General features: G+C 40.9%; 1 protein-coding gene across 7 annotated transcripts in view; it reads left to right on the forward strand.

Annotated features, from left to right (window-relative positions):
* KDM6A (lysine demethylase 6A) overlaps nucleotides 1-14,495 on the forward strand; it is a 297,125-nt gene that overhangs the window by 41,185 nt on the left and 241,445 nt on the right. For all 7 annotated transcript variants that reach the window (XM_030576524.1, XM_030576540.1, XM_030576549.1 and 4 more), the window contains exon 3: nucleotides 6,567-6,675. In XM_030576524.1, coding sequence (XP_030432384.1) covers nucleotides 6,567-6,675 — 109 coding nt within the window. The remainder of the gene's footprint in view (nucleotides 1-6,566; nucleotides 6,676-14,495) is intronic.

The following is a 14,495-nucleotide window of genomic DNA, read 5'->3' on the forward strand; positions in this document are numbered from 1 at the left end:
CCCTGTGGCTGGGGAGCAATGGGGGCAGGAAGTAGGAGGATGGAGCTTTCTGCAGCTGGGAGATTCCCAGGAGTGGGTTTGATCTGGATGCTCTGTGAGGAGGAATTCACCCCCCCCATCCATGCTCAGCTGGGGCTAACAGCTTTCCAGGCACACAGTAGGAGCCACTGGCTGGAGAATCCCAAGTCCTGCCCCTCCCCGCCTCCAGGCACACCACAATAGTGAATGAGAGGAACGGAGAGAGCCTAGCCCTGCTCCCCAAGGTGGTCATTTATGTCTTACCATGGCTGCTCTCAGTGCCTGAACCAGACATGCCTCTTCTACCCGACCACTGCCAGAGATGGGTGCTTCAATCAGTCTGTCTGCCAGGAAAGAATAAAATCTGCAGCGGATGTTAATTCTGGGCTTGGGCAGAGGTGCAGAATTTCCCCGAGAGTATCTAGGTGTATTTGCCTCCCTGCACCTCAGATCAGAGATTTTGAGTAGCAGTGTCTGTTTGGCCCGTGTTTATTCCCCCCTGACCTCATGCTTTACCTCACTGCTATATAGTGCTGTGTGAGCAAACTGCCTTCAGTTCCTTCTCAACTGCCCTTGGCCTGAGATGGGGCCTTAGAGTCTGTTGACAGCTTTTCTTTCTTGTTTCTTTCAGTGTTAGATGTAGTAATAAAGCTTATGTTAGTTAGTCCCCTTCTTTTCTTTTCATTTCTGCTCCCCTCCCCTCACAAATAATTTTTTTTTTTAATTTCGCTCGTAGGATAGTTATTGCCCTATGCAAGGCTTTTGAAGAGGGAAGGAAATAAAACTAACAGGAATAATAATGGGTAAAGGAAGAAAATAGCAGGAGGGGATCTGGAGAAAGGGTACTCTACTGCACATTTAGATTCTCTCCCAAAATAATTTGGACTGGAAGCCAAAAGAAATTCAAGCACTATTTCTTGGTTCAGGGCTAGGGAGGTTACACGCTAGTAAATGGGCCTGCAGATCTGCACAATGTAGAAAGCTATATGATTACAGATATCTCCATCTGTGGTAAACTATTTTCTGTTACTTTGGGTCAAATAGCAGGTGGCTCCTAGAGAATCACTGTCCTCCTTCCCTGTTCCTGTGCTGGTTCCTCATGTAGCCAGCTACCAGGAGAGGAGGCAGAGGAAAAACTCTTTGGGATACGGGTTTGTTTAAGTGCTTAGTATCTTGGCTTTCTGGACCCTGATTTGGTCCTCTGTGCACAATCATGATACAACTGTATAATACAGAGGGGAGAGCAAACCACAAGTAAGAGCGAAAAAAAAAGTGACTAAATATAAAGCAAGGTGCTTAATAATAGAAAAGGTGTTTAAAGGAGAAAAGAGGCAGCAGCTGTGCTGAGCCCTGGAATGAAGAGACATGAGGAGAACTAGGAGCACTTGGCCACCCTTAAATCCCAAGAAGAGCTCTAACAGGAATCACTGAATTTTTATCCTTTCTTGTGCACAGGAAAGTCCACATATTCTTTATAGTGAGGTCTGCAACTCAGGAGGGCAGTATCAGTGTTGTCAGTCACTCCAGGGAGGGAATGGTCTTAGGTCAGATGATATCACCCATTTTTTTTCTGAGTATTCAGCTTCAAGCAGACTTACTCAAGAGCTCTTCTTGTGCAGAGCAGAAACTGAAACACAAACAAAAGGATGTTTTGTTTTTTACTTCAACTGTTTGGTTTATTGGCATTTTAGTATTTTGCTGGGCTCTGTTGTTTAGTCTTGTGTGGGTTCTGCCTTTTAGAAATCTCTCCACCCCCCCCCCCCTTTTTTTTTTTTGAGGTAACTGTCTGCAGTAGTTTCCAACATATATTTGGAAAGGCCTCTTGAGGAACTGTATTGCACAGGTTGATGTCCTTCTGCTTCTCTCATAGTAATTTTTCTTGTGGCCGTTTCTTCAGTATCTGGGTTAGTGGTGGGCAACCTGCGGGTTGCATGTGTTCCGTCAGGGTAATCTGCTGGTGGGCTGCGAGACAGTTTGTTTACATTGACAGTCCACTTCTCACCGCTCCCATTGGCCGGAGACGCCGAACCATGGCCATTGGGAGCTACGGGAGGCGGTGCCTGCGGACGATCAAAGTAAACACACCGTCTCGTGGCCCGCCTGCCATAGGATTACCCTGATCTAGGTTGCCAGAACTCAGTACTACCTACATAAGCACAATATTGTACTCACCATAAGGATAAAACATTGAGGACTTATTTTGCCTTTATTTCCCAAGGTGGAATAGTCTATTTCATATATCAAAGGAATATCCAAAGCAGCAGCTGGAAATGTTGTGGACAGTACCCATTTTCAATCATATAGAAGGTTTTCCATTTTCTGATTCTCATTGCACCTTGCTTTATATTTAGTCACTTTTTTTTGGTTCTTTTGCTTGTGGTTTGCTCTCCTCTCTGTGAACCCCTTCCACTTTTGCTGTATTATTTTTGAGGTCCGTTGATCAGACCTGAAAATGGTATTCAAGGAGAGGACATAAGATTTATATAAATATTGGACATACCATAAACCCAGCAAATTTGGAGTTATGACAAGGTACTCTGAAAACTACTGGCTTAAACTTCCTCAGAGCTTGGAGAATTGGGATGATTTAAGTAGAGTAATAAGTGGAATAGAATAGAATTACTCATGGGGAAATTCTGCACCATTGTGCAAGTGCAGAATTAATATTCCCCACAGATTCCTTCCCTGCGCTCCCAGAATTATTAATTCTGACTGGGAGGCTAAGGGAACCCGCAAGAGGGGTCACACTTCAGTTACACCTTTCACCCACCAGGGGCTGATGTGACACGAGAAGAACAGGCAGCTAGCTCACAGGCAGCAGCAGCGAGCCATGAAGAGGGAGGGGGCAGAGGCTGCTTTCCTCACAGTGCCCTGCCTGAGGGACAGGTGAGGAGGCACAGGTTGTGGTCAGGGGGAGACACAGAGCGGGGCACACTGCTGGGTGGTACGGGTCACAAAGGTGGATTCAGAAGGGCTGGTGGGGAGGACAGACTGGGATGGGGGTGCAGAAGCTAGTGGTATGACAACATTGAGCCAAGTGATGAATTGGAGTGGGGATGGAGGGCCACACGGGGACGGGGCAGATATGCCTGACTGAATGAATGGGAGAGGCTAGGGTCTGCATTGGGGAGGTTCCCCAACTCCCTAACCATCCCCCCCCCCCCCGCCCAAAAAAAACCTGTTCTATACTCCCCCTTCCCACAACAACCTGCCTGGTTGACTCCCAGGCTCCTTTCTAGCAGTTACTTTCCTCTCCTTCAGCTGCTCTGTTATCCCTGACTCCCCCAAGCCTTTGCACTGCTTCTGAAGGGTGCGGGAAATACATTTCTGTATTGTAGTTTAAATGAATTATTACTCCCAAGTTCTGTATGAGTATTCCTAATAAGGAATGTATTTGTCAAAAAAAAAATTCCTCACTGTCTTTTGTTGCTGACAGGTATTTTGAACTAAATTACCACAGTAATTGAAACTGGTGTGATTATATTGTATTTATTTTGACAAAAATATTCAGAATTTTGGTGAATTTTAAAAATACTGTGTGTAGAATTTTTAATTGTTTGGTGCAGAATTCCCCCAGGAGTAAATAGAAATTTGTACACTTGATGTTATCCCAGTGGCTGTCAATCGATGTAGTTACAAATCCTTTTGGGTCTGATCCCTTGAGATTCCCACTCAAGAAAATCCATGTAGGTATGACCTTTTTTCAAAATGCAGGGGTGGGTGAACTTTGTCCTGAGGCCCACATGTGGACGGGGAAATTTGTATGCAGGGCCATGAATGTAGGGCTGGGGTAGGGGATTGGGGTGTGGGAGGGGAGTGCAGGGTGTGCGTGTGGCGGAGGTGCAGTGTGCAGTAATGGGCCTAGGGCAAGGGGTTGGGGTGCAGGATGTGGCAGGGGCTCAGGGCAGGAGTTTTGGGGGCTCAGGGCAGGGGTTGGGGTGCAGGAGGGTGCGGTAGAGGCTCAAGACAGGGAGTTAGGGGGCTCAGAGCAGGGGGTTGGGGTGTGAGCTCCAGCCTGGTGTCACTTACCTTGAGCAGCTCTTGGGTGGCAGCGATGTGCAGTGGAGCTAAGGCTGGCTCCCTGCCTGCCCTGGTCCCACATCGCTCCCGGAAGTGGGCAGCATGTCTGGCAGCGGCTCCTGGGAGTGGGATGGGGCAGGCGGCTCCGCAACACGCTGCCCTTGCCTGTGAGTATCTCTCCCAAAGCTCCCATTGGCTGCAGTTCCTCATTTCCGGCCAATGGGATCTGCGGGGGGGTGGGGTGCCTGCAGGCGAGTGCAGTGCGCAGCGCCCTTCCCCCACCCCTCCCAGGAGCCGCAGGGATGTGCTGGTCGCTGCGCCATGGGGCTGACCATCTCACGGGGCAGATCTGGCCCACGGTCTGTAGTTTGCCCTCCCCTGTTCGAAGGGGAGAAGTATTGACTCCTTTCCAGGGATATCTTCAAAGGTGTTTGGTGGGAAGAAGATACGGTTTTTGAACCAAAATCTGCACCAGAATATCCATATTTGTGTGGGTGAGGACTTGGGATACTGGGTTTAAAGAAAAATCTTGTGTAGACTTAATTCTCTGGAAGAAAAAAGAGATTATCCTGGTGTTTCCTATTCTCCCTTGAGAATGGAAAGCAAGGAAAACACTTGTGCTTGTTATTTCTCTGTTGCCTCCAGTCTGAACTTCCAAGAAGAGCTTTAGAAGTTAAAATGAAATGTCACATGATATCCCTGTGAATACAGGTAAAAATCCGAAATATTGCTGGATAAGGGATTGGAGACAAAGACATAGTGAAAATCTGACTTGCTGAAAGTCATACAGACGTGTGTGAAAGAGAGCCAGATATAGACCCAGGTGACCCGACACCCATCCTTGTACTCTAACCACTAAATATGTTTTCTCTAAGTGTAGTTTGGTAAAATTTGATCGAATCACTGTAGGGTCCCAGATGCTAAACTGTTTAAGCATGTATGGTTTATAACCTTGAATAGTTCAGGGAAGCCAGGTTCATCCCTGGTTAGGGAGATCCTGCTGTGTCAGTGTTCTCCAGAAATTCAGATTTTCCCTTAGGCAGTATTTGATCATCTTAGCAAAGTTGTCTTCCTCATCTGTTTACTTGCCCTACAGTTTTTATGGGTTACCCAATTCTTGTTTGGAGTTTATCCATGTCTCAAGCTGTGATGTGAATAGTACAAAAACAAAATTGTATTTTACCTGCTTTGTATCAGAAAATGTTAATTGTATGAATGTGCTTCCTGCCAGGTCTGGGCAAAAAATAAGAATTTCATTTTACAAAAAAAATTGAGCTTTTTATTATTTTTTTGTTTTTGTTCTGCATTGAAACAAAAATTAGACCTTGTTATCTGAAGAAAAAAGTTCATAAGAGAAACAGACCACCACCCCCTAGAATAGCCAGATAGTCACTCATCTGGAATGTGGAAGACTACTTTCAGGTTCCATTTCAAGTTTAGAAATCAAATAGGAGTTGAAAAGCCAGGACTTTAAGGCGCCACCAGACTCTTCGATGTATTGCTAAACTAAGGCATGTCTACACTAGTGACCTTACAGCAACACAGCTGTACTGATGCAGCTGTGCTGTTGTAAGATCTCCCATGTAACCGCTCTATGCCAACAGGAGAGAGCTCTCCCATCAACATGATACCACCACCTCCAAAAAATGGCGGTAGCTTGTCAGCGGGAGGAGCTCCCCAACTGACACAGTGCTGTGCACACTACCATTTGTGCCAGTGAAACTTACGTCACTCGGGGGGTGTTGTTTTGAGTGACAACGTTTTGCTGACATAAGTGGTAGTATAGACATGATCTTAGTGTTAAAACAATTTTTAAATGCTTTTTTTATATCTTAAAAAAGGCATTTTTAATTGAATTCCAATTTCATACAAATTCAGCTTGACACAAATTAGGACAAAAAGTGATCTGGTAAATAAGAAATCGTAAATTAAGAATTTGAGTAATTAGATGTTTAATATAATTATTTAAGTATGTATAGATAGTGTATCCTCCTGGTTAGCAAAAAGTATCAAATTACAGCAGTCAACTAGACTCAAATGTTCTTTGGGAAAATAACTAAAGAACAAATACAAAACAAGATTAAAATTGATGATTTTAATCAGTTTCTTACTTGCTGATTTAAATCATAATTACATTCAGTAATTTATATCACTTCAATTTAAATCAGTCCCCTCTGATGTACTGTATCAATTTATTTTTCCTTAGGGAAATGAAGTGTGTGTCAAATTCACAAGTAAAGGGAAAAAAGATCTTACTTTTTCTGTATTATGGTTATTAGTATTGCTGGATATTTGTGTTTGAATCTGACACTTTTTCAATATGTGCTCTCCCTCTTGTTCTTGTTTTAAAACCAAGGATGACATAATTCTGAAATAACTCTGGTTGTTGCAGAAAACTGCAGTTTTTAGTTTTGCACAATAAGATTAGGTTTGGTAAAAGGTTTATATTTCTATTAGAAGATGCATTTATAAAATGTGCTTTGAGTACAATACAGGATTTTAAAAATACCTGTACTTCTCTTTTACAGGCTGTTCGCTGCTATGAATCTCTGATATTGAAAGCTGAAGGAAAGGTCGAGTCTGATTTTTTTTGTCAGTTAGGTCACTTCAACCTCTTATTGGAAGATTATCCAAAAGGTAAGGCTTTTTATCACACTTGTGTAGCAGTTTTAATAACTAGTGTCTTCCAGACCCAGATTTGATTATGACACCACAATATAACCATAAATATTGGGTAGATCAACGTCAGCACTTTCTGTTGGCTTGCACCATGCTTCAAAGTTGGTAACAAAATAAGTAATATGTCATTGTACTGAGGAATACTTTTGTTCTTCCCTTCCCCCAGAGAAACCTTGTGGGCAAGTGTTTTAGTAGAACATGTTTACTGGTTCATGAACAGATGTGAATAATATACAAACATAGAACCTAATTGTTTCCCACATTTCTTCTGTTGCTGAAAATGTTCAAAAATAAAGTAAACCGGCCACAACATAACCATAAGTGTATATCAAATGTAGGCATGGATATGACAACTAGAATAAGAATAGACATTATAAATGAAAAGGAGACCTAAATGTGTACCAGGAATATTGTCCAGATCTCTGATGTGTGCTTGGCACAAGCCTCAGGAAAAGGGGTCAGATACAAAGCAGCATTTGCGCTCTCCCAAGTCTGTTAACAGCCAGAGACTGATCTTTGGCCCTGATGTAAGTTACAACAATCTAAAGGTTGTTCTAATTCATGTCATTTTCAAGACATCTGCCTTATGTTAATGGAATCATGGTCAGGGGTCACCATTCTTTACCACCACAAACTCGTCAGCTGTGGGCCACCTAATGTGGTCTGCATCACTGAAACATGGTTGGCTGACAAGACAAGCCCAGCGCTAGCTCATTTGCGGCATTAGGCTACTCTGAACACTTAGACATGGAGAATGGTAGTATAGTGATTTTATTCTCCAGATTCAGATGCAAGAGAAACTAGTTTAACATCAAAGAGGGTATCTTCTTAATCTTGAGAGTGCTAATAATCGATTATGGGCATCCTGCTAATCTACAGAGGTACATACACCAAAGGCTTCCCAATCTTCCCTCTCCCTATCCCCTGACGCTGTCTAACATGGTTTTGACCTGACCTGACCTGACCTGACCGGCAAAAATGAAGTGAGTAAGCCTGCTCTTCACTTAAGAGCCTCTAGAGTCTTAGGCTACGTCTATACTTATGGGCACGTAGAATACAGACATTGCACGCCTAGTTAGCATTTATATAAATAGCAGTGTAGACAGTGAGCATTGCTTAGGCAAGTAGAATGCAAACACATGAGAACCTTTGGGTATATACTCTGCATGGCTCTCTACATGCCCACACAATGCCTCCTACATGTACATTTTTTTTACTAGTGTAGTGTACTGCTGCTGGAGCCTTTCCCTGCCTCAGTGGAAGTATCTGGAAGTGATAAAAGCCTTTTCACGCTGCAGGGAAAGACTCTAGAGTGGGGAAGTGTGTGTGTGTGTGTGTGTGTGTGTGTGTGTGTTGGGGGTAGGCTGGCAGGGAACTGTTAGCACCTTTCCCTGCTACATTGCCTCTGTCAGAACCTTTCTTTGCCATGTGTTGCTAAACGCCACAAGATGGACACAGCCTGCTTTTCACTGCAATGTGTAGCTACTGTAGACTTTGCTGGAAGTATGGACAAGACCTTAAAGGTGTCCAGTCTTTTCCATTTTTGAGGGAGTTTCCCTCGCCTGTGGAAATCTCCATTGTTTTATTACATAGACAATAAGAGTTGCAATAGGAATAGTGAGAATAAACAAGGAATTAGAAAAGAAATTTGATGTGATTGGTATTATGCAACACATCAGGTTTCAATCACGACTGATGTTAAAATCACTGGATGTGCTGTGTTTAGGAAAGATACAATGGGAAGTATGGTACATAGTGGCACTCTCCATTAAAGATACCACTACTTGCTCTAGAATTATTGACAATTCTGAAGGAGAGGACTGGGAAGCTTATGGATCAAAGGATTAACTGATAAATCACAAGTGGTAGTGGGGGGAGGGAAGTCTGCTATAGACCACTGAATCAGACAAAGGCATAGGACGAGCAGCTCCTTAAACTTCTGTCTATAGTGTGTAGATGGAAATATTACATTATTGGGAATTTCAGTCTGGGAGGACATATGCTGGAGATCTCTTGCTGCCACTTGTAAAATATCTTTGGAGATTATAAAAATTATATAACTTCCGAACACAAATTACTGAAATCAACTTGTGGTAATTTGTGCTTGACTTAATTTAGACAAAGATGAATTGATCACTGAACTAAAAATGTATGGTTGCTCAGGTGTGAGTGATAAGAACATAAGAATGGGTATATTGGGGCAGACCAGTGGTCCATCTAGCCCAGTATACTGTTGTCAGACAGTTGCCAGTGCCAGATTCTTCAGAGGGAATGAACAGAACAGGGCTGTTTGGAGTGATCCATCACCTGTTGTCCAGTTGCATCTTCTGGCTGCCAAAGGTTCAGGACACCAGGACCATGGGGTTGCATCCCTAACCATCTCGGCTAATAGCCGTTGATGGACCTATTCTCTGTGAATTTACCTAAGTATTTTTTTGAACCTGGTTATATTTTTGGCCTTCACAACATTCCCTGGCAATGAGCTGCACACATTGACTTTGTGTTCTGTGAAGAAGTATTTCCTTATGTTTGTTTTAAACCTGCTGCTTACGAATTTAATTAGTTCTTGTATTATGTGAATAACACTTCCCTATTCACTTTGTCCATACTATTCATGACTTTATAGGTCTGTCATATCCCCCACCTCAGTCATTTATTTTCGAGGCTGAACAGTCGCAGTTGTCTGGATCTCTCCTCTTATGGAAGCTGTTCCATATCCCTAATCATTTTTGTTGCCCTTCTCTGTATCTCTTCCCATTCTAATGTGGCTTTTGGGGGTTGAGGTGACCTGAACTGCATGCAGTATTCAAGGTGTGGGTATACCATGGATTTATAGAAAATATAATTGTTTGCTTTTTTGACTGCTGCTGCACACTGAGCAGATGATTTCAGGTAGCTATCCATAACGACCATTTTTTTGAGTGGTAACAGCTAATTGAAACCTCATCATTTTGTATGTATAGCTGGGATTATTTTTTCCATTGTGCATTATCAACAACACTGAATTTCATCTGCCATTTTGTTGCCCAGTCACACAGTCTTGTGAGATCCCTTAGTTAATTCTAAAGCTGAAGGCAGAGAGTTACAATCTTGAGCAATTTTGCATCATGTGTGAATTTTACCACCTCACTATTCACCCTATTTTCCAGATCATTTATGAAAATTTATGATATCTATTTTCATTTGCTGTGTGCAGATAGAACATCAAGTAGTAGGTATACATGGTGCTTTAAAAAGGCCAGTTTCCAGAGAGAAAAGCCTTCACGTGCTAAAATTGAGTGGGAGGAAGTACTTAAACATAAAAATGAGAATTATATTTAAGAATTTTTAGATGCTTCAAAATGCACAATTCTGTAGTCAAGAAAGGCTTATTTGCTTTAAAAAAAAATCCTGTTTTGGAGGGGAGGTGAAAGTAATAAAAATAAGTACTATATAATGAAACATTAGGGAAGAGGAAAGCAAGAAGTACCAGTCAGTGCAGCAGTTAGAAATTTTAGACAGCTAAGAGAAGCTAAAGGTGTAAGTGGAAAAAAATCTATGGCCAGTAGGGTCAAGGACAAAGAGTTCTTTAAATATATTGGGAACAAACAAAATTCTAGCAGTACTGTAGGTCTGATGCTAGACAAGGATGATAAATCATCAATCAAAAGGCAGAAGTATTTAAATATTTCTATTCAGTATTTGAAAGAAAACAGGATGGTGTATTCTTATCTTAGTGACCATGAAATACATTCTATTCAGTTAGTAACTAAGGAGTATGTTAAACAGAAACAGTTTCATTTTGAAATCTGCAGGACTAGATAACTTGCACCACGAATATCAAAATAATTGATGGAAAAGCTCTGTGATCTATTAATGTTGATTTTTATCAAATCTTGGAACACTGGAAGTTCCAGAGGACTAGGAGAGAGCTAATATTGTGCCAGTATTTGAAAAGGGTAAATGGGAAGACCCAGGAAGCTATAGACTGATTAGTCTGACATTAATCACAGGCAAAATCATTGAAAGAATGGTATGGGACAAAATCAGTAAACAGTTATGAGATGGTAGCATAATTAATACTAATCAACATGGCTTAATTGAAAATACATCTTTTCAAAATCAGTCTTTTGATGTAATCAAATAATACTATTTTTGACAAGTTTGGTTAATAAACTGTTGACATAATATACTTAGATTTTTGGAAGGCATTTGACTTAGTCTTATGTCATTTTAATTTTGGGAGGAAAAAGTACTATATAAAATCAATATAGCTCATATTAAAAGGATTAAAAACTAATTTACAGAATGCAAAAAGTAATTGTAAATTGGTGTGTTTCTGTTGGGATCTGAGAGGTCTCAGTTCTTGGCCCAGTGCTACTTAATATCTTTATCAATGATCTGGAAGAAAATACAAGTGCTGGTAAAGTTTGCAGATCCCACAAAAATTGGAGTGATAAAAATGGGGTGAGGTCAGTCTACAGGCCAATGTGGATCACTTGGTGGTAAGGTTGACTTATTAGAACGTATGTTTTAATATAGCCAATGCAAGTTCTAAATCTAGGAACAAAGAACATAGGTTACATTTATAAAAAGGTGCACTGTATCCTGAGAAGCAGCAACTCTGTAAAGGGCTTAAGGGATCAGGATAGATAAACAATTGAACATGACACACAGCATTGTGGTGTGAAAGAGAGCAAAGTACTACTGAAGTAGGAGTAGGGAGGTTGTATTACTTTTTGTATTGGACATAAGTGAATTGGAAGCTGAAGGTAAACAAATTCACACTAGAAATAAAATACTAACTTTTAAGTGAAGGTGATAATCCTAATAGTTAATTACCTAGGGAAGTAGTAGATTTCTCATTTGAAGTCTTTGAAATCAAGACTGAACCTCTTTCTAAAAGATAGGGTATAGGTCAGATAGGTATGAGCTTGTTGCAGAAATTGTTGGATGAGGTTCTTTGGCTTGTGTTATGGAGAAGGTCAGACTAGATTATAATGCAGTCCTAGCTTTTATCTGTTTGCTGTTTATACTTTTCGTAAGGTGCACTAAGTAGAATTGATGTGATGTTGTCTAAAAGATTCTGATTATCAGCAGTGCAGTTCACCAGTCTTGTTAATGTTCTTCTGATATTGTTTGGGAATCAGGAATACAGAACTGCATTGGTTTGCATTTGGAAGGTTGGATTCTGTATAAATGGGTCGGTTTAGGCTTTCCTTCTTCCAAGAAAACTTGTCACTGATAAATAGCTGTGTGTGTACTTGAAGCTGTTGTCCAAAGCTTAACCACAGAGCTCTATAAACAGGGCATGCGATATTTGTGTATAAAAATTGATACAATTCAGTGATAAAGAAAATTTCAAGATATTTACAAAAGTGTGGATTGCTCACCTGGTCACACCTAAATTTCTAGTCATTTTAACAGATTGTACTAAGAGAAGTAAAGGTTCACTGCACTCAGGTATTTTAAACCTGGTACACCGAACATTGACGCAGCCTTGAAATCTCATTGCTGTATATCTTGCTTATCAAAGTTGTGTTGATGTCCTTGTGGATTTTATAAGATGCTACTTTATTCAGTGCAATGAACAGAAAAATTATTCTATTTAGTCACTAGATAAAATGTCTGAAATTATCTGATAATGCAGATACTCAGAGTAAAGAGCATAAATCATGCACGTGACTGAAGTACAATAAATATTACAGTGAATAAATTGTTAATAAAATTGTTTCTACACAGTTGATGGGCCACAACAGTGCTTATATCTTGTTTGCAAATACTGATTGCGTGATGGTGAGCAGCGCACAAACATTTCTAGCAACATTGTGCCTTGGTTTTAAAACTTCTATTAAAACTGTTAATGAAATTGTGCCTCTTTTCAAGTGGTATATTTTAAGACAATCTGGGGTTATGGCTGAAAAATTGAGCTAATTGTAAAAATCTTGGCTTTTGAAGAGTTCATGGTTTGTTTACTAAGAATTTTTGAAGAAGTAAACAGTCTTTGACTACATATTCTTTGTAACAGATGGGTATTTTAATTGTATAAATTTAATAGTACAGTTTTTTGCAGTGATAGACAATAGCTCAGTCTCAAGAGAATTTTTAGTTTGGTCACTGTTTTGATAGACCGTTACAGCCTCAAGAAAGTATTGTAATTGGGGACTACTCTATTGCTCTGGACAGCTCTGAACTGAAACAAGATTTTAAATCTTAATTAAAAAATTTGCACTGATTAAAATCAATGCTTCTGCTGCTCCTGTAGATACCTCCATCTTTTTTCCCCCCTGTTATGGAGTGATATTTTGGGGTCCATGGAGTCTGCTGGAGGTTCTTAACTCCGGTTTATTGTCAACGGAAAACTTAATTGTGGCTCTCACCCATTATGGGGAGCTTACCAGACTCCCATATTGTGTGTGTTACTTTGAGATAGTGCATCTGGAACTTTTAATAGGACTGCAGTTATAATGTGGTGATTTTTCTGGCATAGGGAAAACTTACTGCAAGGGTAATTATTTTAATTATAAAATTTTGGTGTTCTGGAGCTTTCTGATTGTAGTCCTGTGGCGTTTTTATATAAGTAGCAAGAAGGATTAAAATCTTTGGCATGAGTAACCCAGTTGTGTGTTGGTGGATTTTTATTGTTCAGCCCAGACTGTTTAAGATGCCGCTGAGCAATAAAGAAAAAGAATCAATTCTAGAGAATTAAATAACCAGGCTTTAATGGATCATTAGCTCTCTGCCTACACCCCTCTCCTTCGTGGTCCCCCTCCCCCAAAATTAAACTCTCCTTGATGAAATCCCTTCAAGGAAGAATGGTATGTTGGGGACACTAGGAAATGTATCTTTGTGCACTGATATTCTGAGACTGTTCACTTTACACTGCAAACCTGAGATCTCTAGATGTCCTATATCAGGTTGAGTAGGGCCCTTAAGAAGATGGAGAAATCTTGGGAAATAATCTTAGGATAAAAATTTGATATAATGTACGCAATATCTACCTTGAAGAAACATGTAATTAATTACATGATTAATCAGTTGCTTGAGACAATGTTGCATTTCATATTACAATATGCTTTTTAATATTACTAAAGGCATTTTTGAGAGGTAGATATATAGCAGTGGTCCCCAACCTTTTCGTTTGGCTGGTACCAGACGAAGGACCGTGGCGGCAGCGGAGCATCCGCTGAAATGCCGCTGAAATTCGGTGGCATTTCAGTGGCAGCGCCTCTCAATGACGTTGCTTGTCGGCAGCAAGTGGCGTCATCGAGAGGTGTCACCGCCAAATTTCTGCGGTGTTTTGGCGGCGACGCCTCTCAATGGTCCTTCATCTGGCGCCTGCCAGACAAAAAGGTTGGGGACCACTGTTAAGATGCTGGCACATTTAGATGCCCCCGCAGGCGCAATGGTGCCCACGGGCACCGCGTTGGGGACCCCTGATATATAGTATATCCTTTGAAGGATATCTGAGCTAAATGTGGTCCAGCAGTGCTCCTCAGGGGATGTCTTCTGCATCTCAGAAGTGTGTTTATAGAATGGATGTATCAAATTTAGGCTCTCTTCTTGTGTATTATCTAAAGAGTGCTTATAATACTGATAACTTTCATTGCTGTTGTGGTACTTAGTTTAGTTAACTCTTATGTTTACTGTTAAACTTGCATTTTCTAATGATGGCCATAGTTAGTTGGTACAACCATGGTTATGTGAAAACTAAGCTTATGACCACTCACTCTCGGGTGTCCCATTTCTCTGGGGACTAATTAGATGTTGTTGTCTTGTCTTTCGAAATAGCCTTGGCA

Source organism: Gopherus evgoodei, chromosome 1 (assembly GCF_007399415.2).
Source record: "Gopherus evgoodei ecotype Sinaloan lineage chromosome 1, rGopEvg1_v1.p, whole genome shotgun sequence".
NCBI lineage: Eukaryota > Metazoa > Chordata > Testudines > Testudinidae > Gopherus > Gopherus evgoodei.